Source organism: Abramis brama, assembly GCF_963993115.1.
Source record: "Abramis brama genome assembly, chromosome: 8".
Taxonomy (NCBI): domain Eukaryota; kingdom Metazoa; phylum Chordata; class Actinopteri; order Cypriniformes; family Leuciscidae; genus Abramis; species Abramis brama.
In genome coordinates, this window is record NC_139970.1 from 24,873,872 (window position 1) to 24,900,722 (window position 26,851).

Sequence of the window (26,851 nt, forward strand, 5' to 3'; positions counted from 1 at the left end):
CCCCAACAAGGGCAAGAAGGATCTTGGTTACCATGACTACGATCAGATAAGTTGGTTTTATTGTGGTCACGTGGTAAAATGTGGTCACGTGGAAAAAGCAGAGGCCATAGGAAAGACCCACAGCCCCTAAAACAGACTTTCCTGCATTAATTTATGGACGAACTGATCTGTAAATGAACATGCACCCCAGGACACTGTGTGAATGATTTATTGTCTTGTGTAGTGTCTTTTGATACTATTATGTCTTTGATACTATGTATTTTATGAGAGAACCAATGGTCAATGTAACCCCACCTGTATCATGTCTCCTATCTAATTAATCCTAATTTAATGACTCACACTTTAGTGTACATCACCTTCTCATAGAATGCAGTGTGTGTTTGTTATATCTAATTGAGTATAAATGGACACAAACAGCAAGGCCTATGTCTAACCACACTTGAGACAGAGCCATAAATCCCCCTTGGAAATTCCCCCTTTCTTATTGGTCGAGCCAACCTTGAGAGGTGGGACCTATCTCAGACTATAAATGGGCTCTACACAAGCCCGTCCCTCGCTTTGCCTTCTCGGTATGTTCGCATAGCTGTCCTGCGTGGCCACACTAGGCCTCAAGGCAGCAGGCCTTGGCCCACAACCAGCCATGTGCTCATTCAGGAGAGAGAGAGGACTCTCTCCACCAGAACAGAATCAAAGGACAACATCAGGAGTGTGGCACAATGTCTTCATTCAATGCAGAAGAAGTCCTTTGCAACTCCAACCATCAACTCTTCCGACTTCCTCCCTTCTCCTGTTTGCTCTGCGTGTCCTCTCCGGCCAGGGGCGTAGTTTGTGTGTGTGTGTGTGTGTGGGGGGGGGGTAACCCCCTCAATATTTAAATCTATGCATTACAACCCCCCCAATATTTATACCATGATCACAATATCAGGAGGCATACCCAAACTTCAACCCCCCCAATGTTCAAACCAAATCTACGCCTTTGTCTCCGGCCCAGGGCTGGCAGGCCACAATCTGCACTCCAGCCATGGGAACAGAGTCAAACCAACCACGCAACTTCATCACCAATTCTTCAGTCAACACCAAATAAATTGATTGAGACTCATGGAACCATCAAAATCCTTCTTCAGGAACTTCACAAAATGTTTCACTGCAAAGGCAATGCAAGTATACATTTAATGAAGTGCTCTGAAAATGATAAGCTGATGCTTCTTTTCATAGTTAAATGGATCTTTTCCATAGTTCCATTTCCTGCTTCCGGTTTCATTCTGTCACTCACCATTTTACCTATGCATGTATGTATGTGTGTTTAGTTTAGTTATGTTTGTGATTTAGTTAATAAAACTTGTGCACAATACGTATTTGGTTCTGATTCTCTGCTTGCAACAAAGTTTATTTTACGATTTAGATTTTGACTACAGGCTCTTATTAGTACTGTACAGTAAGAAAGACATTTCCCTCCCCTGGAAATGAAAATTTCTTAGAATTAATAAACAATTAACACGGAGTGTTCAAGGGACGAACAGGGGGATTGATTGTAATATTAATTTTACTACATTAAAAATTAACTAATCCAAATATTCATAATCAATTATAACAAGTTTTGATTGATTTTTAATATTTCTTTAGAGCTAATTTGCTACAATAGTAACAAACAATTACGTTGATTTTACCATATCAATCCAAGCGTGAGTCCGATGATAAAACACTGGAAGAACTAGTCATTCAACCCGAACCTCCATCGCATTCAAAAGGACGACTCGAGCTGGACGTTTCTCAGTGATACTGGCTTTACCTTCACATTGTAGAGCACAGCGTCTTCTCGACATGATGCTATCCAGTATCCACAGGAATCAGCTGCAGTGTTTGAGGGGGTTCAAGTTTTCTCTGGTGTCTGCGCACAATAAGTGGATGGGCAATATGCTAATGTTTCATCTTGACGTCACAAAGACACGGCTTAGGTTTCATTTTAAAAACTATTAATTTAATTGACTCAGAGTCGACTCTTACTTTTGAAAAACAATAACTTTATATACGGTGCACTTTCAGATTTAAAACTTTGCAGGATGTTTTCATTCACTTAGAGCTATGTTACACACTACATGAAAGGTGTTTTTTGGTGGATTACACATGTAAATATTGGCAATAATGATTATTCAGACAGTTTTATGTTGTAGAGTTATCATTTTATTGAAACATCTGAACACTAGTACCAGGAGTCCATGATACGCCTCATGCTCATGAATCTCATGCCACCCATATTGCTGAAGTTCCTGTACTCTCCAGGCCTGAAGTAGGTCATCTTGCCTCTGTAGTGGGGCTGGTCATACATGAGCCAGTGGCCGTCCATCACATGACAGGACTGGCAGTGAGACATGCGGTAACGGTCCATGATGTTGTCACAGTCATCCATCATCTCATACATCTGACCCATGAAGTTCTCCCTCTCGTAGATCCTCATTCTGTAGGATCCTCTGTGCTGTTGTGGAAGAGAAGTCAGTTATGTATAGATTAATTAGGAAGAACCATTATCACATGTAGTCATAAGTCTAACTTCAACAAAAATCTAGGTCTATCTCACACAGTTGACCATTCTGATTTCAAAATAAATCGTTAAAATAAATTTAGGACTGTTGTCTAATGTCAGTTAATAAATACGTCAAGAGGTTCATGGAGCTCACCATAGAGATCATACGGCAGGACCTGATGCAGTTGCTCATTCCAAACATGGACATGCAATCAGCGTACTCGCCCCTTCTAAAGAAATACTGATTTCCCATGTAGTTGGGATGATCATACATCATCCAGCATCCGCTGTGCACTCTACAAGAGTGGCAGTGGCTCACGTAGGAGGAGAAGTCACCACTGTCGCCGGTACACTCATAAGAGCGACCCTGGAAATTTCTTTCTTCATAAAAGGTGACCTGAAATTTTATTTAGTTAATCTCTTAGTGGTTTTAAGGGAGGAAAATAGCACATTAAAGTAATTTGAGTGAAATTGTATGGATTGGGAGCTGTAATAAAGTTTACCTTCATGGTTGCGCTGTCTGATCCTCAGTAGTTCCACAAAGGAGAAGCTGAAGCTGATTCTGGTTGTTGACTGACTGCTGTCACCCGTACCTTTATACTAGACCAAGACTAAAGACTACACAGCACCTATTGTTAAGTCAATTCCTGACTGTGCAAGTTGGAATAGAGGCCATTCTAGCTAAAGCTTGGTATGTAGATCTTAGTCCTTTCATTTTCAGGAATCTAGCATTTCTTGAGTTTCTAAATTAATTTTTTTTTTCTAAAAGTTTCTAATTTACTAAAAAATAAAAAAATTAAAATGCGGAACACTAAGAAAAGATTTAAACAAGGAGTTTCCATTGTTTTGTCTTGTTTCATATTCTTGTTTATTTTTTTTATTTTTTTATTTTTTTTCACAAGACTTGGACCATGATGGATCCATTTTTAGTCCAACTGTAATTTGAGAGAAATTAATTTGAGAACATGTGTCATTTTATTATGTTCCTTCTGGATTCCATTTGAAGTTTCCATTTGAAGTTCTTGTGTTATGTTCTTCTTCTGTCTGTTCTAGGTTCACAACCTAATGGTTTAGATGTTTTTTTTTAAAGTTATTAGCTGTTATGTGTAATCCTCATGTCTCTTTTGTCTTTATGTATTATTGTTTCGGTCTACCTGCATCATTCGGCTAATGGTTCGTTTTTTCAAATTCAAAGCACATTATATCTAGCACTTGGATTCAAACTTCTTGCCTTAAGCCTCACCATTGCTCTTTGGCATAGTGAAAAGTTCTCAGTATTTGAAATAGAAGAACAGTTTAAAGTGAATAAACCTTAGATCCATTATGGACCTTTCTGATGCCAATGATGTTGAAATAGTTTTAAAAGGCAGATCTTTTACCATAATCATTTTTTTCTACCGATTGTTTTTAATCATTATGAAGCTTCTTAAATGTATTAATGCTCAAGACGCTTGAGTGTTGAATTTAAATCACAGTTTATTAAACAATTTGAGATCAATATAATCAAACAGAATTTAAATGACACAAAGCCTTCAAAGTTGTAGCTGAATGGATTGCAAAAATCATCTTTCTTGGTTGAGAATTAAAAGTAGTCATGTATAGGGGTGCCCTTAGGATTTTCATGAATGTAGCCTAAATCATAGGTGACTGCATCACAACAGCTATTTATTTACATCTTGTCATCCTAATTAAACTTAATTTTTCACTGAATAGTTTTATTACCTCATCAGGCCTTTGAATCAATGACGGTTTGTTGAACCTGTTGAATGAAATTCCTACCTACTGGCAAGAGCAGTAACTGTTCAACAGCAGGCTATATTAATGCCAGCAAAACATCATTTGTTTTAGTTTTAGTTTTTTGGCTTTCATTTGCTGCTTTTAAACAGTTTTTATATGTGTTATACAGATGTGTCTGACCATTACGCTGCATCTCACTGCTTATTAATTGTCTTGGGCATGAGTGGTGAGTTCAACTTTTAAAATTGTGCCTCAAGAGTTTTCCCATTCCACTGCACTGCATGCCACATTTTTAAAAGCAACAATGTGTTCTGTGTAAATGACCCCTTTGCTTATTCATCTCATCACAGTTCATTCTGTTTAAACACAGGATTCTTTATTATCATATATGATTAGTGATATACATGATGTAGAAATAACATATTGAAATGCTATTGAAGTCAGGGTATGCAGAGTGTGTACTCTCCGTACAGGCACCTCTCTATTCTGACAAAATAAGATTTTTGCCAGCAATATATAATTAGTCAATTTTCATTATAGTACATGTTTTCTTTGGATGGCTCTTAAAAGCATGAAATAGACCCTTGTATGCAGTGAAAATGACTTTCCCTATGTGCTGCAAAGAGTTCTAATAAAAGAAAAAATCAGCCACATGGTATTTGATTCAGGAGATGATTGTTTTCTTTGTAACAAATCTGTCTGAACTTGTATAGATTACTACATTTATACCCCAAAAGAATCACTGTTTATATGTGCTGTATTTTTTTTTTTTTTACACTGTTAAAGCCCATTTTCATGATGCCTTGGGCCCAGTGTCGGGAAGGTTACTTTGGAAATGTAATAGAGTGGTGGAGGTATGACATCACTTTGTAGGCCAAAACGCGGAAGCTAGTTAGCATTTTAGCACTGTCAATGGTTTTTTTTGAATGGGCTTTTGGTTAAATGGCTGAAATAAGGTAGGCTATGTGGTGAACACAAGCTCAGGATACTTGCACGTTTTATTCTACGACATAAAATAAATCAATATTACCCCACTCATGATTTTTTTAAGCTGTTACGTGTCTTGAAAAGGGGGTTGCTAACAAGTGGCTAAATGGGACTACAGAGGCTGTCAAGGAGATTAAACGTCATCACGCAGAAAAGGTAAGCTCAGTCCGTTTTTACAGCATTGTTAAGGTTATAATTGTGCTCTTACAAACCATTCTAACTCAGACGTTCTGGTATTTTGTTTTTTAGATAAAAACTGAAAGAGTTGTTGGTAGCTTAGTGATGGTGACGTTGAATTTGTGGGACTGTGGTGTAGTTCGTTTGTAGCCTACCTTTAGCTTTTTACTTCTGGCGACTGCATTTAGGCTTCAAAATTTATTAAAGTTGTGTTCATCTGTGATAATTGTAATGTTGACTCATGCATTTTCTGTAAAGCTGCTTTGAAATGATGTGTATTGTGAAAAGCGCTAAACAAATAAATGTAAATTGAATTGAATTAAATAATTATCTTGATGGACAAAACGTGCAAGTATCATAAACTTGTGTTGATCACAGAGCTTGTTTTTAGCAATAATCCAAAAGCCTATGGGAGAATCCTACTGGGTTTTTGTCGAGGGAACCAGCGACAAACCAACCAGTTAACTGCCGGTTGGCCTACAAAGTGATGTCATACCTGCACCAATCTTTACAGATTACAAGTTACCCTATTTAAAATAAGTAGTGTAACTATTCCAATTACTTTATTAAAGCAATGTAACTGATTACATTTGATTACATTTTGATTACTTTTATAATTTCCAGCATTGGAACACATTTTTATCACTCACCATGGTGGCAACTCTTAGACAGATTGTAGCCTAAAGCTTTCAGTGGCAATGTGGATTGATGTTGGCAGACGTGGTGCGCTGCAAACTCAAACAAGATAACCAATCAAATTAAATGGCAGGAGGCATCGTGCCAATCAAAAAAAGGCAAGGCAACAAATTAACATTATTCAACATTTCCTAGCTAAGAGCATTTCCTATTTAGAGAAAATATTCAGATGTAACACCATTTGTAATTGTTAACATTTTCATAAGTAACTTAAATTGATTTTAAATTGAGATTTTTTTCTCAGTAACTGTAACTGATTACAGTTACATTTATTTTATAATTAAATTACAGTTACTCCCCAACAATGCTTGGGCCCTACAAATCCAACAGTTGGAACTGCACTCCAGACTTTGCACTTCCTCTATGAGGAAGGTTTTTAGTAGCATTTTTTTAACAACAACAACAAACTGTTTATTGAAACCATTTTAGCCTGCCTCATTTAAACCTGGCTGTAAATGAGAAAGAATCTACTGTTCTATATGAGCCAATTTTGTTTTATTTGTTAGTCTGTTTAACTCACTAGATTTTTTTTTGTGATTGATTAGACATGCAAATATTAGTGGCAGTAAGGATTTTGCAGGCACAATGTTTAGTGTTGTAGAAAAATAATTTTATTGAAACACTAGTACCAAGAGTCCATGATACGCCTCATACTCATGAATCTCATGCCACCCATATTGCTGAAGCTCCTGTACTCTCCAGGCCTGAAGTAGGACATCCTGCCTCTGTAGTGGGGCTGCTCATACATGAGCCAGTGGCCCTCCATCACATGACAGGACTGGCAGTGAGACATACGGTAACGGTCCATGATGTTGTCACAGTCATCCATCATCTCGTACATCTGACCCATGAAGTTCTCCCTCTCGTAGATCCTCATTCTGTAGGAGCCTTTGTACTGTAGTGGAAGAGAAGTCCGTTGTAGATTTTAGCACTATTTAGCAAGTTTTAGCTAAATAAATACAGGAAATGTCAAACTAAATTTAGAACAAGTTAGTAATGTATTGCCATTTTGAAAGGGTATTCATGCTACAGGATTTAACATAACATTGATCTAAACAAGTTTTACTTTTGAGCTCACCATGGGGATCATACGGCAGGACCTGATCCAGTTGCTCATCCCGAACATAGACATGTAATCAGCGTACTCGCCCCTTTTAAAGAAATACTGATTTCCCATGTAGTTGGGATGATCATACATCATCCAGCATCCGCTCTCCACTCTGCAAGAGTGACAGCGGCTCAGGTAGGAGGAGAAGTCACCACAGTCACCCATACACTCATAAGAGCGACCCTGGAAGTTCCTGTCCTCGTAGAAGATGACCTGAAAATGAATTAAATTTAAGTAATAAAAATAAAAAAATAAAAAAATTCTACTTTCATTTTCATTTGAATTTATCTTAAAAAATCTTTGCTGCAATGAAGTTTACCTTGCCCATCATGGTTGCGCTGGCTGATCCTCAGTAGTTCCAAAAAGGAGAAGCTGAAACTGAAGCTGATTCTGGTTGTTGACTGACTGCTGTCACCCATACCTTTATACTAGACCAAGACTAAAGAATACACAGCCTCTATTGTTAGTCAGTTCCTGACTGTGCAAAATAGAAAAGAACTTATTCTAGCAAAAGTTTAGAATCTAGATGTTCGAGTTCACTTTTTTAAGGGTATGTTCAGGGTTTTTTTAGGACAAAAGAAAGAAATATATATATATATATATATATATATATATATATATGAAGAGTTCAGATGCAAAAGCCTCTAAGTGCCATCTCAAATTTTCTTCTAGAATGATAATTTTTATCAAGCTTTTATGTTTAAGTTCAGTAATTTCATTTAAATGACAATGAAAATTACCTATTAATTGTCATTTAAGTGAAATTACTAAACTTAAACATACAAGCTTGATAAAAATGATCATTCTAGAAGAAAATTTCAGATGGCACTTAGAGGCTTTTGCATCTGAACTCTTCATATATATATATATATATATATATATATATATATATATATATATATATATATATATATATATAATTTTGTTATATATACTTATTGTTTGTATGTAGTTTATTTACAATATAGTCAACTATATAATCCAAATATTAATGAGGGCCAAATGGCCTCATGATAGTCATACCTGGAAATGAATCATGTCCAAAAATATAAGTGAACATCACATACCTGGCATTTCCAAGCAGTGGCGGCTGGTGAGTTTTAAAATAAAGGAGGCACACATTATTTTAGTGGAAGGATTTTTTAAACTACTTTAAAATGGCTTTTTTGGTCCCTTATATACCTGAATATTTATAGAAAATGACACAGACATCAAGACAATATAAATATAAGTTCACTCATCTAGTCCTAGCCTATCACTATCACAAAAAATCCATCCTTCTGTCCTTTTAAATGTCCATGTTAAAAGAGCACGTTCGGTCATTTAGTGAAGCTGATTGCTGTAGCATATCCAACTTAGCCATGTCTTCCTTTATTTAAAATTTGTAGCTGTTGTTTGATTGGTAGTTTAGTAAATTTGTTTGCGATCAAATATTCAATATCTCTACTCACCATAGTTACATCAGCGGTAGCAGTTAAAACTAATATCACGTAATTTACATCTTGTCGATGATTGGTTGATATACCAAGGGAAACTAGCCTCCTCTGCCATGTTACTTTTCTCAACACTCCTAATCACTGAGAGTGAAATACTCAATGGTGATTGGCTAATCTTTATTTTTACCAACGGAGGCAAAAGTCTCCGGTGTTGGCTGCATCCGAAAACGTAGGCAGCTGACTTGTTGCCTCGCTGCCCTATCAGGCAATGACTTTGCAGGCAGCGTTTGCGCAAGAAGGTTCCTTAAGAAACTGATTTCGGACAGACAGAGGCAGCGTAACGGTTTAGGGATCTACAGCAAAATATAATGAGCTTCGGTGAAAACTAAGTGAATATTTAATGACTACAATAATGATTTCTCGCTAGAAATGACATCATAAGTGGAAAACGTCTCAGGTTACGACTGTAACCTATGTTCCCTGAGAACAGGGAATGAGACACTACGTCATCAACGCTTTGGGGAACGCCTCAGACGTGACAGGTGTCTGAAATCAAATATCAACTCACGGCAATCATGTTGACCGGCGACAGCCCGTGAATCATCAGCTTGACTGATTAATGCGTGACCTGGATGTATAAAGGGGAGCCTTGAAAACATGACAACATCCTATCGTCTGAAGGGACTGTTGGTAGACAGGCCCCGAGGCATGGCAGGGAGACGTAGTGTCTCGTTCCCTGTTCTCAGGGAACATAGGTTACAGTCGTAACCTGAGACGTTCCTTTTCGAAGGGAACTTGACACTACGTCATCGACGCTTTGGGGAGCGATATACCCACACCGCCATGCTAAGGGGAGTGCATGCCAGATGGCAGTGACACCGGTCAGAACCAGCAATTCAAATGAAACGCTAGAACCACTCACCCTCAGGTCACACTGGGCTGTCAGTGACAGCATTCCCTACGGTCATAGCCCAAGCTATAAGCCTCGCAGGAAAACCTTCATAAAAATGGTTAAATGAAATGTCTACCTGGGCCTGATCAGGGCCTAGAACCACAGCTTCCAATTAGAAAGGGGGTCCCTTCTAGGGAATGTGGCTAGGGAACCCGAAGGAACCCCAGCCAATCACTATTCAGGGGAACATACCCCAAAATGCCACCAGGACGGCCTGACCTGGCGTCAGTACATAGACACTTAGTCTGGCCACTTCCTGTCTGTCCGAAGACAGAGCCTCTGGACACTTGCCTCAGGTAAGGCATCCAACCCGAGGGACTGCAAAGCTGGCAGTGGACCACTCGGCCCGGATCTCAGAGACAGGATATCCCGGAGAGTATGACTCAGCATAGTACTTTCCAACCCTTGCTAGTGAGGGGAGTTTCTCTACTCGATCCACGGATCTACCCAGTGTTTGTGTTTCAAAACACTGAGGAGGCCTGTGAAGGCCTAAGGGCTGATCTAACTGGGAGGCCTCACAAGAGGCCTACGACCGTCTGACCAGACTAAGGAGTCCGCGTGCTCATAGTGACCCTCGGTGAGGGGAGCACATGGTCCGCCTGTACTCACAGGGAGGCCTGGTGAGGCCTACTACCTGATAACAACAGTATGTGGAAGCTCATATTCAGGAAGGCCTGGTGAGGCCTATAACCTGATACTTGATAACCACAGTATGTGGGAGCTCATATTCAGGAAGGCCTAGTGAGGCCTATAACCTGCTAACCGCAGTATGTGGGAGCTCATAATTAGGAAGGCCTGTTGAGGCCTATAACCCGATAACTGCTGTATGTGGGAGCTCATACTCAGGAAGGCCTAGTGAGGCCTCTGACCTGATAAGCCACAGTATATGGGAGCTCATATTCGGGAAGGCCTGGTGAAGCCTATTACCTGAACACCACATGTTTTTTTTCTTCTTTTTTTTTCTCTTGATAGCCAACTCCTGGGAGCTCACCTCAGGGAGGCCCAAGCGCTGTCCAGTTGCAAGATGGGGACTGTCTGGTCAAGGAGGCCTGCTAAGGCCTACTACCTGACCATGCAGCCTCCGAAAAAGCTTTTAGATTTTACTTTCTTATCCATAACATGCCCCAAGCTCTATACAGGAGATGCGGTCTATAAGAGAAACAGAAATATGTTATTTGCGCACAAAAAACATTTCACAAAAAGACCAGACAGTACACCTGCGGCGTTTTCAAAGAGCACCTGGGCTCACCACTTACATGCCTGAAAGAGGCGCTCCTACTAACCAGGTCGAGGAGAGCCATCAGACATGGTTCTCATCATGGGCCCAGCCCCAGGCCTGATGTAAGAGACGCCTGGGGGAAGTTAGGAGAAGGCTCCGGGGAGATTATCCCTAGTGCCGCTGAGTGCGCTTATCCTGGATAACCTCCCTCAGATCCTGCTTCCTGCGGGAGTTGCGTCTCTTCTGCGACCTGCTCCGGACAGGAGGGGGCGCACGAGAGGCGACACTGGCTCTCTGGGCCTGTCTACCAGGTCGAGGAGAGCCATCAGACATGGTTCTCATCATGGGCCCAGCCCCAGGCCTGATGTAAGAGACGCCTGGGGGAAGTTAGGAGAAGGCTCCGGGGAGATTATCCCTAGTGCCGCTGAGTGCGCTTATCCTGGATAACCTCCCTCAGATCCTGCTTCCTGCGGGAGTTGCGTCTCTTCTGCGACCTGCTCCGGACAGGAGGGGGTGCACGAGAGGCGACACTGGCTCTCTGGGCCTGTCTATGGCCCTCAGACCAAGACGGGCCAGGCCTTCCCGCTTGCTTGGGCGTGGACTCGGATCTCAGCGGTGTACAACTCCTAAAAGCAGCTGAGCGCACCCTCGCCTCCCTGAACTTTTCAACCACCGTCTCAACGGAAGGGCCAAAAAGTTCAGCGGGCGAAACCAGCGAATCGAGGAGAAAGGTCTTTTCTTTCTCCCCGATGTCAGACAGGTTGAGCCACAAATGCCTCTCCCGTGGCCACCATAGCCGCCATCGACCGGCCGATCGCTGCAGCAGATTGTTTGGTGGCCCGGAGAGCAAGATCCGTGGTACGGCGCAGCTCAGTGACCGCCTCAGGGGACAGTCCTGTCCCCTGGTCGAGATCCCGCAGCAGGTCGGCCTGGTACACCTGTAACACCGCTAGAGTGTGCAGAGCAGCACCGGCCTGACCCGCTGCTGTGTATGCTCTGCCATTCAAGCGCGACGTTGTTTTTAGCGGCTTGGATGGCAGGGTAGGAGCTCTCAATGTCGATGCCTGCCCAGACACGAGATAGTTAGCCAACGTCTCTTCAATGGGCGGCATCGACACGTACACATGCTCTGCGATTCCATCCACAGCAGCGAAACTACCCCACTGATGTGGATGAATACGTGCAGAGTATGGGTTCTTCCATGCCTTCTTGATCTCAGTATGGCTATCCGGAAGGAATGGAAGGCTCACCTGAGCTGGTGGCCTATGGCTGGGAAGAAACCGATCGTCAAGACGGCCATGAGCGGTCTCTTCCCTAATGCGCCTCCACGGCAGCTGTAATCTGTCGGTGGCGCGTCCCATAACGTCCACCAGCTCCGCATACACAGGGCAGGATGGTTGAGATGGTTCGGTCTCCACCTGACTGCCAGCATCATCAACCACATCCTGCCCATCCAGAAGAGCACCAGCTGCAGACGCATTAGGAGATAACAATAATACATCATTATCTACCTGCAGCTCGCCCTCGTCAGCGGACGAACTGTTTGAGAGGTTAACCTCCCTCTCAAGACAATCGGCCAGCTCCATCTGGGAGCCCCATGATGAAAGTCGCCGCTGCGCCTCAGCACGAGCGGGACCAGCACCACGGGGCTCAGATGCTGAACCCTCCTCCCTCGAGAAAAGGGTCAGACGAGAGCGGAGAGTCTTCAATTGAAAACTCTCACAGTTTGCACAAGAGGCTCTCATACGTGCTCTTCCCCCAAGCAGAAAACGCACAGATCGTGTGTGTCACCTGGCGTCAAAAATCTTGGGCATGGGTCTGCACACTTGCGGAAAGTCTCCCTCTTCTCTGCGCGTTTCATTCTCCAAGCGATATTCTCTTTAAACAGACAAACAGTCCCTGAAGACGAAAAGATGTTGTCATGTTTTCAAGGCTCCCCTTTATACATCCAGGTCGCGCGTTAATCAATCAAGCTGATGATTCACGGGCTGTCGCCGGTCAACATGATTGCCGTGAGTTGATATTTGATTTCAGACACCTGTCACGCCTGAGGCGTTCCCCAAAGCGTCGATGACGTAGTGTCGAGTTCCCTTCGAAAGGGAACAATGATAAAAAATTTACATTTATACACAAACTGATAGGGATGGGAACCGAGAACCGGTTCTTCTTCAGAACCGGTGCCCAGTGAATCGATTCCTTGGAACCGTTAGCATGCCTGCTTAACGATTCCGCTTATCGGTTCCGCTCGTTCAAATGTGACACGACATCACACACGTGCTGCGTTGTTTTGGTTCAGAACGTAGCAAACACTATGAGCAAACATGGCATCGAGGCAGAAGCGCTCTGACCGCGTCCTAACTACATGCGACACGCGATAAAAAGTATCACGCGATAAAACACGCGATACACTTTTTACACGCGATAAAAAGTATCATTTTCCATGTTAATCAAAGTTTAACCAGCCGCGACACGCGACGATTCTATTTGAAACGGATCCTATTTTACTGCGACGTCGCGCTGGAACAACAATCTCAAAGTGTGGCAATGATAATATCAGGTACTATTTTTGTGCTTTATTTAATGTTAAAAGCGTGTATAATGTGCCTGAATATCATTTAGTGCTCCCAGCTTTGTAGCTGTAAAAACAACAATGGATAAGTCACATCAGATCTTGAAATTAAACAAATGGAAACAAAAACGTTCAAAATGTGAAGAAAACCCGTGTATTATTTGACAAAGATTGTTTTAGTAACTCAATAGCCTAATCCAAATGAGCACTGTTAATATTCCAAAAGACACAAGCTCTTCCTAAACTGTTTTCAGTCTGTGTTTTTAGTTTTTATGGCACATAAATGGCAGTTTTATTTATTTTTTTGTCCGGACCAATGAATGTGAAAATTGTCAATTTCCTAATCCTAAGGCACTCTTCTTGATAATCTTTCAAGGCACACAGGTTGAGAAACACTGCCCTAGGCTATAGGTCCCTGGACTTTACTTTGAGAAGTAGCTCACCTACATTTAGGTTTGTTCTGAGGTTGCTACACATAATTTGTGTATACTCTGTGCTGTGTCTTCTGATCAGATATTAAAGCGAGTTAATACAAACAAATTTGTACTTATTCCCTCACCCAATAAGAATCGATAAGAGAATCGATAAGGAATCGGATCGATAAGCAATATCGATAATGGAATCGGAATCGTTAAATTCTTATCAATTCCCATCCCTACAAACTGATGACCAGCCGCAACTTTCAGATGTCATCTTTATTCTTCTAGCTCAACTGTCACAGAATGGAAAGCACAGAATTGTGGGATATCAAAAAATTGTAAAGGATACATCTATGCTGCCTTCAAAAATCTTCAATCAGATGAAGGTATCTCAGGAGACAGGAAGTGAAACTAACATTGCATTCGGACTTGCCTTGATGCCTTCCGACCTTGGAATGCGTCCTCCGAAGGCAGTATTTATCAGTTTTCAGTTTACTAATAGATTCAAGGTATAGTCCATCCAAAAATAAAACTTATGTCATCCTTACTCACCCTTTCAAAACCAATTTGACTTCTTTTCTTCTGTGGAACACAAAATAAGATATTCTGAAGAACATTGGGAACCAGTAGAACCAATATTGGTGCCCATTGACTTCCATTGTATATGTACAAAAAAATAAAATAAAATAATAATAATACCATGTACCATGTTATAAAGCATGCATCATGTCTGTTCTTTGACCATGAAAAATTGCACTGAAAAACAACCTACTTTCATGTCATGTGTTTTATTATGGCATGTGAAATCATCCAAAATTTAATGATTTATAATGTTGTGTAAATCGTGTTCAACATTTGAAAATTGTATTCAAAAGTTTTTTTCTCATTTTACAAGTATACAATGATACCATTTTTGATCTTCAACTTTGTAGGGCAGGGATTCCCAAACGTTTTTGTCAGCCAAACTTGACCTACAACATTTACTTGAAGTTCTTACTTGAAGTAATAAAGTTAATATTTCATTAAATTTAACAACACACTTTGATGTTCACAGTTCACTGATGTTGGTTAATGGTGACATGACATGCATGCAAATGAATAAAACATCATATTTTTTTAGTTTTATTTGTATTGTTTTTATTTTCACAGTTTTATGCTTTTCATCAACTCAAGCAATGCGGAATTAAGTGAAGGTCTGGTGTCTGAGATAATTATTAAAATAGGGCCTTGGCACTCAATGAAAGAAGCCTCCATGTATGTCCAGATCACACACTGCCAGAGCTACCAGTGGCTTTAGCTCTTACATCCAGTCTGAAACGGACAGTAACTACATGATGATGAATATATGTATCATAAAAGCAAAATGAAGCCATTATGACATTGGTGATGATGGCATGCCTAAAATTAAGTGAGGATAGGAGCAGGCTTCACTCAATGCATATACTATTAAACGTTAAGAGTGCTGGCCTGGATAATTAAAATGCATAAAGTACACTCAAAAAAATATTTAGGCCTAATAGATAAGATTTATGTAATTTGATTGCATATAAATTTTCCATCCATTTGGATTACATATTTTTAACGTAAACATATTAATAAACTTAATGCAATAAATATTTGTAAGTCCTATATAAATGAAACAAGTAAGAATGAGATTTATGTAAAATTATCAATAAATCCAATTTATTTAAAATGAATAAGAAACAGGTTTATGTATTATTATATAATAAACCTAATTTACTTAAAATGCATCACATTTAAGTAATTTTTATTAATAAACCCAATGTTTTTTAAAATCATATTTATAAATTTGTATTTATTAATCACCATTTCCCCTCCCCAATCACGATATACAACACAAAAATAACAGCCCGACCACCTCATTTCACATTTTTCCCCCTCATTTTTATTTTAGGAATAACAAGCTCAAAAGGCAGCAAAAAGATGAGATAGAAAGAAAGACATAACCCATGCTCACATACACTGTGATGTGTGCAACCTCAACACAAATAAAAAAAGTACCTTCATGTTTACATGCACATTAAGGTTAAATGCACTTATTTCAATGTTTTTTTTGTTTTGTTTTTGTCGTTGCCACAATCAACCACCACACTTTTTACCCACGTTTACAAGTTAGGAGTACAGGTGTATAAAAGGTTCGACAGCGGGGAAAAAGAGAAAAATCTAGAACAACAAAGAATCTGTTCAACTTTTACAAGTAGACAAAACAAGTTTTGTTTAAGTTTAAAAGTCATTCAAATGAGTAGAAAAAGTGCAACAAGTCAAGAGGAAAATATCAGCATATCTGTCAATCACTGAAGCGTCTTAATTTCCGTCCCTGAACTTTTGGCGACAGCTTGGTTGTATCCAGTTCCATCAGGATTTTCTGAAATGCGTCAAATGTGCAATCGAGGTCCATTGGATAGTTTAAGTTAAGGGCATAAATTAGTCAAAAAAGCATCACACATCCAAGTGTGACACTTGGCAGGCTTTGCAGAACTTCAAGAACAACACCCACATCTGAAAGTTTTTCTCCAGGACCAGTACCCTCCGCTCGAATGACATAGATGCCCATTGTTGTCTGTGCAATGAGACTCCGCCTCTCTACTTTCAGTCCTGGAGGATAAACAAAGAGAATGTGAGTCGTGTCCCAATGTGAGTCAAAATGTAATATTCAGATAATATTTGGCTTAGGAGAATAGGAGAAGTATATAGAAGAAGAAATTCCTGATGCAACTGGACACAACTGGAAATTATGTTCCAGTGATTGTGAACAAGTGTCTTGATTTGCTGAAAAAAACATCGAAGTGGTTAAATAAGTTAAAGGGTTAGTTCACCCAAAACAATCTTGTCATGATTTATCCTCCCTTATGTTGTTCAAAACCTTCATGTGTTTCTTTCTTCTGCTGAACACAAAATATGTAATGTTACATATTTTGTAACATTTTTCAAAATATATATTTTTTTGTATTCAACAGAAGAAAGAAACTCATAAAGGTTTGGAACGACATTAGGGTGAGTAAATTATGACATAATGTTCATTTGTGGGTGAACCTTTTCCAAGGCTTACAATTTTATTTTGCAGCTGATCCAGGTCATTTCTAGTTGAAAAGCTTCTCATTTGTCTGGTGTGATCAATCATGCTCTGCACTGATTGCTGCATAGTTTAATATTTCGCTGCACACTACACACAAGGGCATAAGCTAGGCTGTTATTATGTTAATTTTCTCATTGGCATCAATGTAAATATATCCATAAGAAATTTATAACATAAAGAGAGTAGGTTGACACACACTTACCACATATTCTTTGAGAAGTGTTTCGATGTCTTCGTTGAGGTAGACACTTAGGCACCTCAGGATACAATCTCGCCTGGTGTTTGTCTTCATTCTCAAACAAGCATAAAAAGATCCCAAAAAAACATGTCATTAATTATTAACTTACAGTTTAAGTAAGTTAGCTTTCTGTCCCTCTATTGACAGCTACGCAACTACAACTTTGACGCTTCCAAGCGTTCATAAAGAGATAGTAAAACTATTCCACATGAATTGAGTGGTTTAGTCCAAATTTTCTAAAGAGACAGACTAAATTTAGGCTTTTATTCACATAAACATTGATCAGCGAACATAAACAGAAGCTCAACTGAACTTGCTTAACACACTAGAACAAACCTCACTCGCACGTCAAGCGAAAATTCTTGAGCTTCCGTTTACTATAACTGATGTGTGAGTTGATGAATGTTTGAATGTGAAAAAACTTCAATCTGTTCATCATAAAAAAGGATTGAGTCTCTTCAGAAAATTTGGACTAATCTGCTAAATTCATATGGATTAGTTTTATGATCTCTTTATTAACTTTTTGAAGTGTCAAAGTGGTGATTGCGTAGCTGTCATATGTCATAATACCTGTTATATGAATAATGCTTTAACAATATTGCATTTAAACAATAATGCCAATAAAGAGAAAGAATGTTTCAGCCTAAAATGTTTTAGCAATTCATACCGGGTAGATAATGAAACGTCACACACTTTGCATGGCCACATTCACGTATCTGTGAAAAAAGACAAAAGAAAGAAAAAAAACAGTTTACTTAGAGAATCGACATTACTTGATTTACACTTAATTTTGCTGTAACAAGACAAGTCAAAATACAGCTACTACTACTACTAATAATAAATTAATAAATAATAATAAATTAATAACTTTTATATAACAATTAAATAACTACATACAGTGAGGAAAATAAGTATTTGAATACCCTGCTATTTTGCAAGTTCTCCCACTTAGAAATCATGGAGGGGTCTGAAATTGTCATCGTAGGTGCATGTCCACTGTGAGAGACATAATCTAAAAAAAAAAATCCAGAAATCACAATGTATGATTTTTTAACTATTTATTTGTATGATACAGCTGCAAATAAGTATTTGAACACCTGAGAAAATCAATGTTAATATTTGGTACAGTAGCCTTTGTTTGCAATTACAGAGGTCAAACGTTTCCTGTAGTTTTTCACCAGGTTTGCACACACTGCAGGAGGGATTTTGGCCCACTCCTCCACACAGATCTTCTCTAGATCAGTCAGGTTTCTGGGCTGTCACTGATAAACACGGAGTTTGAGCTCCCTCCAAAGATTCTCTATTGGGTTTAGGTCTGGAGACTGGCTAGGCCATGCCAGAACCTTGATATGCTTCTTACAGAGCCACTCCTTGGTTATCCTGGCTGTGTGCTTCGGGTCATTGTCATGTTGGAAGACCCAGCCTCGACCCATCTTCAATGCTCTAACTGAGGGAAGGAGGTTGTTCCCCAAAATCTCGCAATACATGGCCCCGGTCATCCTCTCCTTAATACAGTGCAGTCGCCCTGTCCCATGTGCAGAAAAACACCCCCAAAGCATGATGCTACCACCCCCATGCTTCACAGTAGGGATGGTGTTCTTGGGATGGTACTCATCATTCTTCTTCCTCCAAACACGTTTAGTGGAATTATGACCAAAAAGTTCTATTTTGGTCTCATCTGACCACATGACTTTCTCCCATGACTCCTCTGGATCATCCAAATGGTCATTGGCAAACTTAAGATGGGCCTTGACATGTGCTGGTTTAAGCAGGGGAACCTTCCGTGCCATGCATGATTTCAAACCATGACGTCTTAGTGTATTACCAACAGTAACCTTGGAAACGGTGGTCCCAGCTCTTTTCAGGTCATTGACCAGCTCCTCCCGTGTAGTTCTGGGCTGATTTCTCACCTTTCTTAGGATCATTGAGACCCCACGAGGTGAGATCTTGCATGGAGCCCCAGTCCGAGGGAGATTGACAGTCATGTTTAACTTCTTCCATTTTCTAATGATTGCTCCAACAGTGGACCTTTTTTCACCAAGCTGCTTGGCAATTTCCCCGTAGCCCTTTCCAGCCTTGTGGAGGTGTACAATTTTGTCTCTAGTGTCTTTGGATAGCTCTTTGGTCTTGGCCATGTTAGTAGTTGGATTCTTACTGATTGTATGGGGTGGACAGGTGTCTTTATGCAGCTAACGACCTCAAACAGGTGCATCTAATTTAGGATAATAAATGGAGTGGAGGTGGACATTTTAAAGGCAGACTAACAGGTCTTTGAGGGTCAGAATTCTAGCTGATAGACAGGTGTTCAAATACTTATTTGGAGCTGTATCATACAAATAAATAGTTAAAAAATCCTATATTGTGATTTCTGGATTTTTTTTTTTTTAGATTATGTCTCTCACAGTGGACATGCACCTACGATGACAATTTCAGACCCCTCCATGATTTCCAAGTGGGAGACCTTGCAAAATAGCAGGGTGTTCAAATACTTATTTTCCTCACTGTAGGTCCAATTTATAAGAAAATATGGTTGATTGCAAGATGATATCGGCTGTTCATGTCTGTAAAATATGTTTTTAACTATGTATTCGGAATGTAATGTTTTTTTATGTTGAATCATATAACATTCAAACTGAGATTAATTGTTCATAATTTGATGTATTGATTTTTCTATGTATTTTTGTAGCATACATACAAGATCGGAGGTTGTCCATGTCCAACCATATAGATGTAAGAAAGGATGCTTGATGTAACGTTATCTGTAAAAGAAAAAACGGTTCTAGTTAGAAACAAAATGCATACTTTTGCTTATGAAATTACAAAGCCAGCATTCATTTTTTAGAGTATTATCGCGATTTTTAATCTTTAAATCGTTAACTTACCACAAACCTAACACCATTTTTTATTTACGCAATGTACGTGGGCCAAAGTTATAACGTTAGGCTACTTAGGTCAAACAAAAAAATGCTAATTAATATAAACTAAAAACACAAAACATCTGTCATGACGTGCTGGGAAAAAAGGAAGCAAATGCAGGCGATCTCAAGAAAGTACGTTTATTAACACTCAGAACAGAAGAAGACTGTAGCAGGGTGACGCAGGGACTTAGATGGTCGTGATGAATCCGGCGGTGAAACGGCGTGAAGGTGAAGACAGGAACCAGACACGAAGAACAAACAGCACAGGACTCCAGGAAGACACCAACTCAAACGGGAAACACGGCACAAACATCGACCAACGATCTGACAATGAGAGAAGGATTCAGTGAGTCTTTTAAAGGAACAGGAGATGAGTGACAGCTGGCGCTGAGCTGATTGCGGATGATGTGATTAACTGATAATTAATACGGTGACACCCACACACACACGCACATGGCACACAGACAACAATAACAAATGCACGAGACAAGCAGGAAGCAGCGCACTCATGAACCGTGACAGTACCCCCCCTCCTAGGGACGCCTCCTGGCGTCCCCAGACTCCCTTACCTGTCGATGGAAATCATCAATAAGGGAGTGATCTAGTATGTCTCTCGCAGGAACCCAACTCCTCGCCTCCGGACCGTAACCTTCCCAGTCCACCAAGTACTGGAATCCTCGTCCCCTCCGCCTGGTGTCCAGAATACGGTTAACCGAATACGTCGGTTCCCCATCTACAAGACGCGGCGGTGGGGGAACCGGTACAGGCGGATTAATTGCTGATCGAAACACAGGCTTAATTTTGGAGACATGGAACACGGGGTGTATCCTCCTGTACGCTGGAGGAAGGTTGAGGCGGACTGCCACCGGACTAATAATCTTGGTGACAGTGAACGGGCCAATAAACTTGGGTGCTAACTTATTCGAGACGGAACGGAGAGGAATGTTCTTAGTAGAAAGCCACACTTTTTGACCGACGATGTAAACGGGAGGCTTAGACCGGTGGCGATCGGCGTTAGCCTTAGTGCGCGCCCCCACCTGGAGTAGAGTCTCACGGGCTCTAGTCCAGGTGCGGTGGCACCTCTGGACAAAGGCGTGTGCGGAGGGAACCGCGACTTCAGATTCCAGACTGGGAAAAACAGGTGGCTGGTATCCTACACTACCTTCAAACGGAGAAAGGCCCGTGGATGACACTGGTAACGTATTGTGGGCGTACTCCACCATAGACAGTTGTTGACACCAGGAAGTCGGATTCTTGGAAACCAAACACCGTAACATTCTCTCTAAATCCTGGTTGGCTCTCTCGGTCTGGCCATTGCTCTGAGGGTGAAACCCAGAGGACAGGCTAACAGTCGCGCCCAGTAATTTACAGAACTCTTGCCAGAATTTGGACACAAACTGGGGACCCCTGTCAGAGACCACGTCAATCGGAAGGCCATGTAAACGAAAGACGTGGTCAATGACGGCAACCGCTGTCTCCTTGGCTGACGGCAATTTGGGCAAGGGAATGAAATGAGCCGCCTTCGAGAACCGGTCCACCACGGTCAAAACAACCGTGTTGCCCTGGGAGGGCGGGAGGGCGGTAATAAAATCTAGAGCGATGTGGGACCAGGGTCTCGAAGGGACTGGCAGCGGTTGGAGTAACCCATCTGGCGCGCGATTGGAAGTCTTACCAGTGGCACATACCGAGCAAGCCAAAACAAAATCGTGAATGTCGCGGGCCATCCGTGGCCACCAGAATCGCTGCTTAACCAAAAACCTCGTGCGATTGATTCCAGGGTGACAGGCTATGTTGGAACAATGACCCCACTGAATAACTTCAGACCGTAGTTCCTCCGGCACAAATAAACGGTTCGGTGGACACCCGACCGGGGGCGTTACCCCTTCTAAGGTCTTCTTGACCTTCGATTCGACCTCCCATACGAGTGTGGAGACAAATAGACTCTCCGGTAAAATGCACTCGGGAGTAACCAGGCGTTCGGAACGATCAAAAAGTCGCGATAAAGAATCGGGTTTAATATTCTTGGAACCCGGGCGGTACGAGAGAGAAAAATCAAAACGACCGAAAAAAAGTGCCCACCGAGCCTGCCTGGAGTTTAACCTTTTAGCAGTACGAATGTATTCCAGATTCTTATGATCGGTCCAAACAATAAAAGGTACCCCCGACCCTTCCAACCAGTGGCGCCACTCCTCCAACGCTAGCTTGACGGCCAACAACTCTCTGTTACCAATGTCATAATTACGTTCGGCAGGAGACAGACGGTGTGAAAAATACGCGCAAGGATGCATCCTCTCGTCCGTGGGGGAACGCTGGGACAACACTGCTCCTACCCCCACCTCTGACGCGTCGACCTCCACCACGAACTGACGTGAGGAATCAGGGGCGATGAGAATAGGGGCCGAAACAAAGCGGTCCTTGAGTTTGGCAAACGCGGAGCCAGCCGCGTCTGTCCACCTGAACGTAGTTCGGGGGGAGGTCAAGGCAGTCAGAGGTGCGGCTAGTTGGCTGAAATTACGGACGAAACGTCTGTAGAAGTTGGCGAATCCCAGAAACCTCTGCAGGGCCTTGCGGGAATCTGGAATTGGCCACTCTACCACAGCCTTAACCTTGTCAGGGTCCATGCGAATCCCCTCGGACGAGATAACGTACCCCAAAAATTGAACCGACTGTGCGTGGAATTCGCATTTCTCCGCCTTGACAAAAAGCCCATTCTCTAGCAACCGCTGAAGCACTCGTCGGACGTGCTGCACGTGTTCCTGGAGAGATGAAGAAAAAATCAATATGTCATCCAGGTAAACATATATGAACTGATCTACCATATCTCGCAGCACGTCGTTGACGAGTGCCTGGAAGACCGCTGGACTGTTGGAAAGCCCGAAGGGCATAACCAAATATTCAAAGTGTCCCCTGGGGGTATTAAAGGCGGTCTTCCATTCATCACCCTCCCTGATGCGGACCAAATGATAAGCATTGCGTAAATCCAGTTTCGTGAAGAGAGTCGCTCCCTGCAACCTCTCGAAGGCTGAAGACATCAACGGCAAAGGATAAGTATTCTTTACCGTGATGTTGTTCAGTCCCCGGTAATCAATGCAAGGTCGCAGGGATCCGTCCTTCTTCCCCACGAAAAAGAACCCCGCCCCTGCAGGAGAAGAGGAAGGGCGAATGAATTTGGTTGCCAGAGAATCAGAAATATATTTCTCCATGGCCTCCCTTTCTGGAGCAGAAAGTGAATACAACTTGCCCTTAGGCGGAGATTTACCTGGCAGTAGATCTATAGCACAGTCGTAGGGACGGTGAGGAGGAAGAGAAGCAGCTCGAGACTTACTAAACACCTCCTTCAGGTCGTGGTACTCCTCGGGCACGGTTGACAAGTCCGCTGCTTTCTCCTGTAAGACAGACATGGGAACAGACGAACAGGCAGACAAAAGACAAGACTTATGACATTCAGTGCTCCATTCATTGATAGTTCTGTGTTGCCAGTCTATTTTGGGATTGTGTTGAGTGAGCCAGGGGTGTCCAAGTACTATGGGAGCCAGGGGGGAGTCCATGATGTAGAAGGTGATGGTTTCAGTGTGGTTTCCGGAAGTGGTGAGTGTGAGAGGAGCAGTGGACAGGGTAATGACAGGGAGGTCTTGGCCGTTGAGTGCGTGGACAGAGATGCGTTGGGTGAGTGGTAGGAGAGGAATGTGATGTTTGATGGCGAAGTGATGATCCAGAAAATTACCTTCCGCCCCAGAGTCCAAGAGTGCGTGGCAGTGGTGTTGGTGATGCGACCATCTAAGTCTAACCGGGAGGAGAGTAGATGTCGCTGATGGTGTTCCTGAGGTCTTAGCAGCGGAGATCCCACCCGACAGTAGCCTCATAGTTACTGCCGGGCTGGGCCTTTTAACGGACATGAGTTCAGAAAATGTCCAGATCCTCCACAGTACAAACAAAGGCCCAGGGATCTCCGCCTCTCCTTCTCCTCCCGGGAAAGCCGAGCTCTCCCCACCTGCATGGGTTCGGTGTCGTTGATGGGGCTGACCGCGTCGGTGCCACTGGACCTCGGGAGGTTGAAGAGGTGGACTGGAGCTTCGGTTGGCGCGCGTCGACTCATCCGGCCAAGCCTGGAGTCCACCCGCAGCGCCAGCTCTATTAACCCGTGGAGGGTCGTCGGGAGGTCCAGGGCGTAGATCTCCTGATGAACGCGGTCAGCCAGCCCATGCAGGAACATGTCCCACTGCGCCGTGTCGTTCCATTGGCACTCGGCGGCCAGGGTGCGGAACTCAATGGCGTAGTCCGATACAGAGCGATTACCCTGTCTGAGTTCCGCCAGCCTCCTAGCAGCCTCCCTCCCGGCCGCCGCGCGGTCGAAGACTTCCCTCATGGCTTCCGCGAGTGCCTGGAACGACACGCAACAGGGATCTCTATTCGCCCACACCGCCGTACCCCAAAGGGCCGCCCTCCCAGTCAGGAGAGTGAGAACGAATGCCACCTTAGAAGTTTCCGTGGCAAACGTGCGTGGCTGTAGGGCGAAATGCATCTCACAACGGGTAATGAAAGCACGACAATAATCAGGTTCTCCAGCATACCTCTCCGGAACTGGCATCCGAGGTTCAGACTGGGAGAGCGGATCAGCTGGAACGGGGGGCACGAACGGCGTGGGTGGCGCAGTGGGCATGCGCAGATGTTGAATTTGCTGGGTTAGCTCGGACACCTGCGTCACCAGTGCCTGTATGGCACGTCCGTTGTTGTTAAGCCCCTCCTCTTGAGCGTCCATTCGTTGCATGCTAGTGCCGATGAAAGCCTCCATAGACATCTGGGTCTCGCCTGCTGCTCCCATCGATTGGTCAGATCGTTCTGTCATGACGTGCTGGGAAAAAAGGAAGCAAATGCAGGCGATCTCAAGAAAGTACGTTTATTAACACTCAGAACAGAAGAAGACTCAGGCAGATCGTGAGGGTCAGACGGCTGTAGCAGGGTGACGCAGGGACTTAGATGGTCGTGATGAATCCGGCGGTGAAACGGCGTGAAGGTGAAGACAGGAACCAGACACGAAGAACAAACAGCACAGGACTCCAGGAAGACACCAACTCAAACGGGAAACACGCACAAACATCGACCAACGATCTGACAATGAGAGAAGGATTCAGTGAGTCTTTTAAAGGAACAGGAGATGAGTGACAGCTGGCGCTGAGCTGATTGCGGATGATGTGATTAACTGATAATTAATACGGTGACACCCACACACACACGCACATGGCACACAGACAACAATAACAAATGCACGAGACAAGCAGGAAGCAGCGCACTCATGAACCGTGACAACATCTCCCAGTTACTTTTAATTAGTTATACTGTGTAGCTGAAAAAGTAGCTTAACCCTCTGAGGTCTGAGCTGTTTTCTGGGCCCTGGAGGTGTTCTGACATGCTCTGACATTTCTGGTTATTTCTGTTACTTGTGACATTTTCATGGCTAAAGTCTAATTACACTGTATTCAGCACAAACTCTGCTACAATAATATATCAGCAGCATGTATGTAAAAGTTTGTAGTTTTGAGATAATGACATTTATGCGTGGTTTTTGAAAATACAAAAAAAAATTCTCACTGAAATAAGGCCATGAAACCCATACTGATTATTTCTTCACAAGACTTTTGAAAATTGTATGACGTAGCCTAGAATATTTGCTGCAAAACTATGTGAAAATCACCCTGACTGCTCATTCAGATAAGACAATATATTGATTTAAAAATTTTACGACGTGTTTTGTGTGAAAAAGCCTTATGCGAGAGCTCATTAATATGTAAGCTTTTCTCACCTGAGAAAGACAAAGAACCTCCCCTAACGGCCCTATTAGGAGCTATCAGGCCCCTATCATTCTGAGCAACCTTGCACAATACTGTAAATGAGGAGATTTAAAAAATAATGGCTTTTAAATTGTTTGGATTTATTTACAACACAACATAATCCAAAGATACACAACAAATGCCAAAAAAGCACTTCAAAGACAGAGACCTTTGTGCCATTCCTAAAAACATTGTACATACCTTTCATTTCCAAGATTTTCACTTTACCATGTTCACGTACTGAGACTCATGTGAATGTTGAAGTCCTCAGTGGCATCTGGGACCTGAAAAAAAAAAAAGTGAACATACTGATATCAAGAGAAAGGCCTGCATGATTTTGGAAATAAATATTAGATTTTTCTGGTTAAAATTGCTTTTTAAAATTCCTTTTTAAAATTCACAGAATACACACACACACACACGTTTCCAACGATATATAATATAATGAACACCAGGTTTGTTGTGCCTTGTAGGCATAAGGTATATGCGCAGTGCGGATAAAATAATAATAACAATAAATAACCTATAGCAGCCTATAAATCTTCCAAAAGAAGCTAGAGAAAAATATATTGATTATCATGTTACTTCAAATGTTTCCATCCGTTATGATGATATGAAATGAGATAATAATAAAAACATGAAGCCGTTTGGTGCGTTTTGCTTTCATCCAAAATATGATACATTCAAACGCGATCGCTTGCAAAATATGATGCATTCAAACGCGATCGCTTGCAAAATATGATACATTCAAACGCGATCACTCTCAAATATAAAACATTATGGTTACCATAAACATATCTATGTTTGAGCAGATATCCACAAACACAGTAAACACATATGATACATTCAAACGCGATCGCTTGCAAAATATGATACATTCAAACGCGATCGCTTGCAAAATATGATACATTCAAACGCGATCACTCTCAAATATAAAACATTATGGTTA

General features: G+C 42.0%; 1 protein-coding gene and 1 long non-coding RNA gene across 2 annotated transcripts; both read right to left on the reverse strand.

Annotated features, from left to right (window-relative positions):
• Window positions 1–2,158: 2,158 nt before the first annotated feature.
• LOC311087856 (uncharacterized protein) lies at window positions 2,159–7,637 on the reverse strand. Its single transcript, XM_084121329.1, has 7 exons — window positions 7,546–7,637; window positions 7,197–7,439; window positions 6,742–7,013; window positions 5,359–5,366; window positions 3,025–3,047; window positions 2,676–2,918; window positions 2,159–2,473 (listed from the first exon to the last, which is right to left on the reverse strand). The coding sequence occupies exons 1-7, from the start codon at window positions 7,555–7,557 to the stop codon at window positions 2,201–2,203; spliced, it is 1,074 nt and encodes a 357-aa protein (XP_083977455.1). The 5' UTR covers window positions 7,558–7,637; the 3' UTR covers window positions 2,159–2,200.
• An 8,877-nt stretch (window positions 7,638–16,514) lies between these two features.
• On the reverse strand, window positions 16,515–17,873 carry LOC311089026. The gene is made up of 3 exons (XR_014607611.1): window positions 17,824–17,873; window positions 17,121–17,211; window positions 16,515–16,611 (listed from the first exon to the last, which is right to left on the reverse strand). It is a non-coding gene; the product is annotated as an uncharacterized lncRNA (long non-coding RNA).
• Between the last annotated feature and the right edge of the window lie 8,978 nt (window positions 17,874–26,851).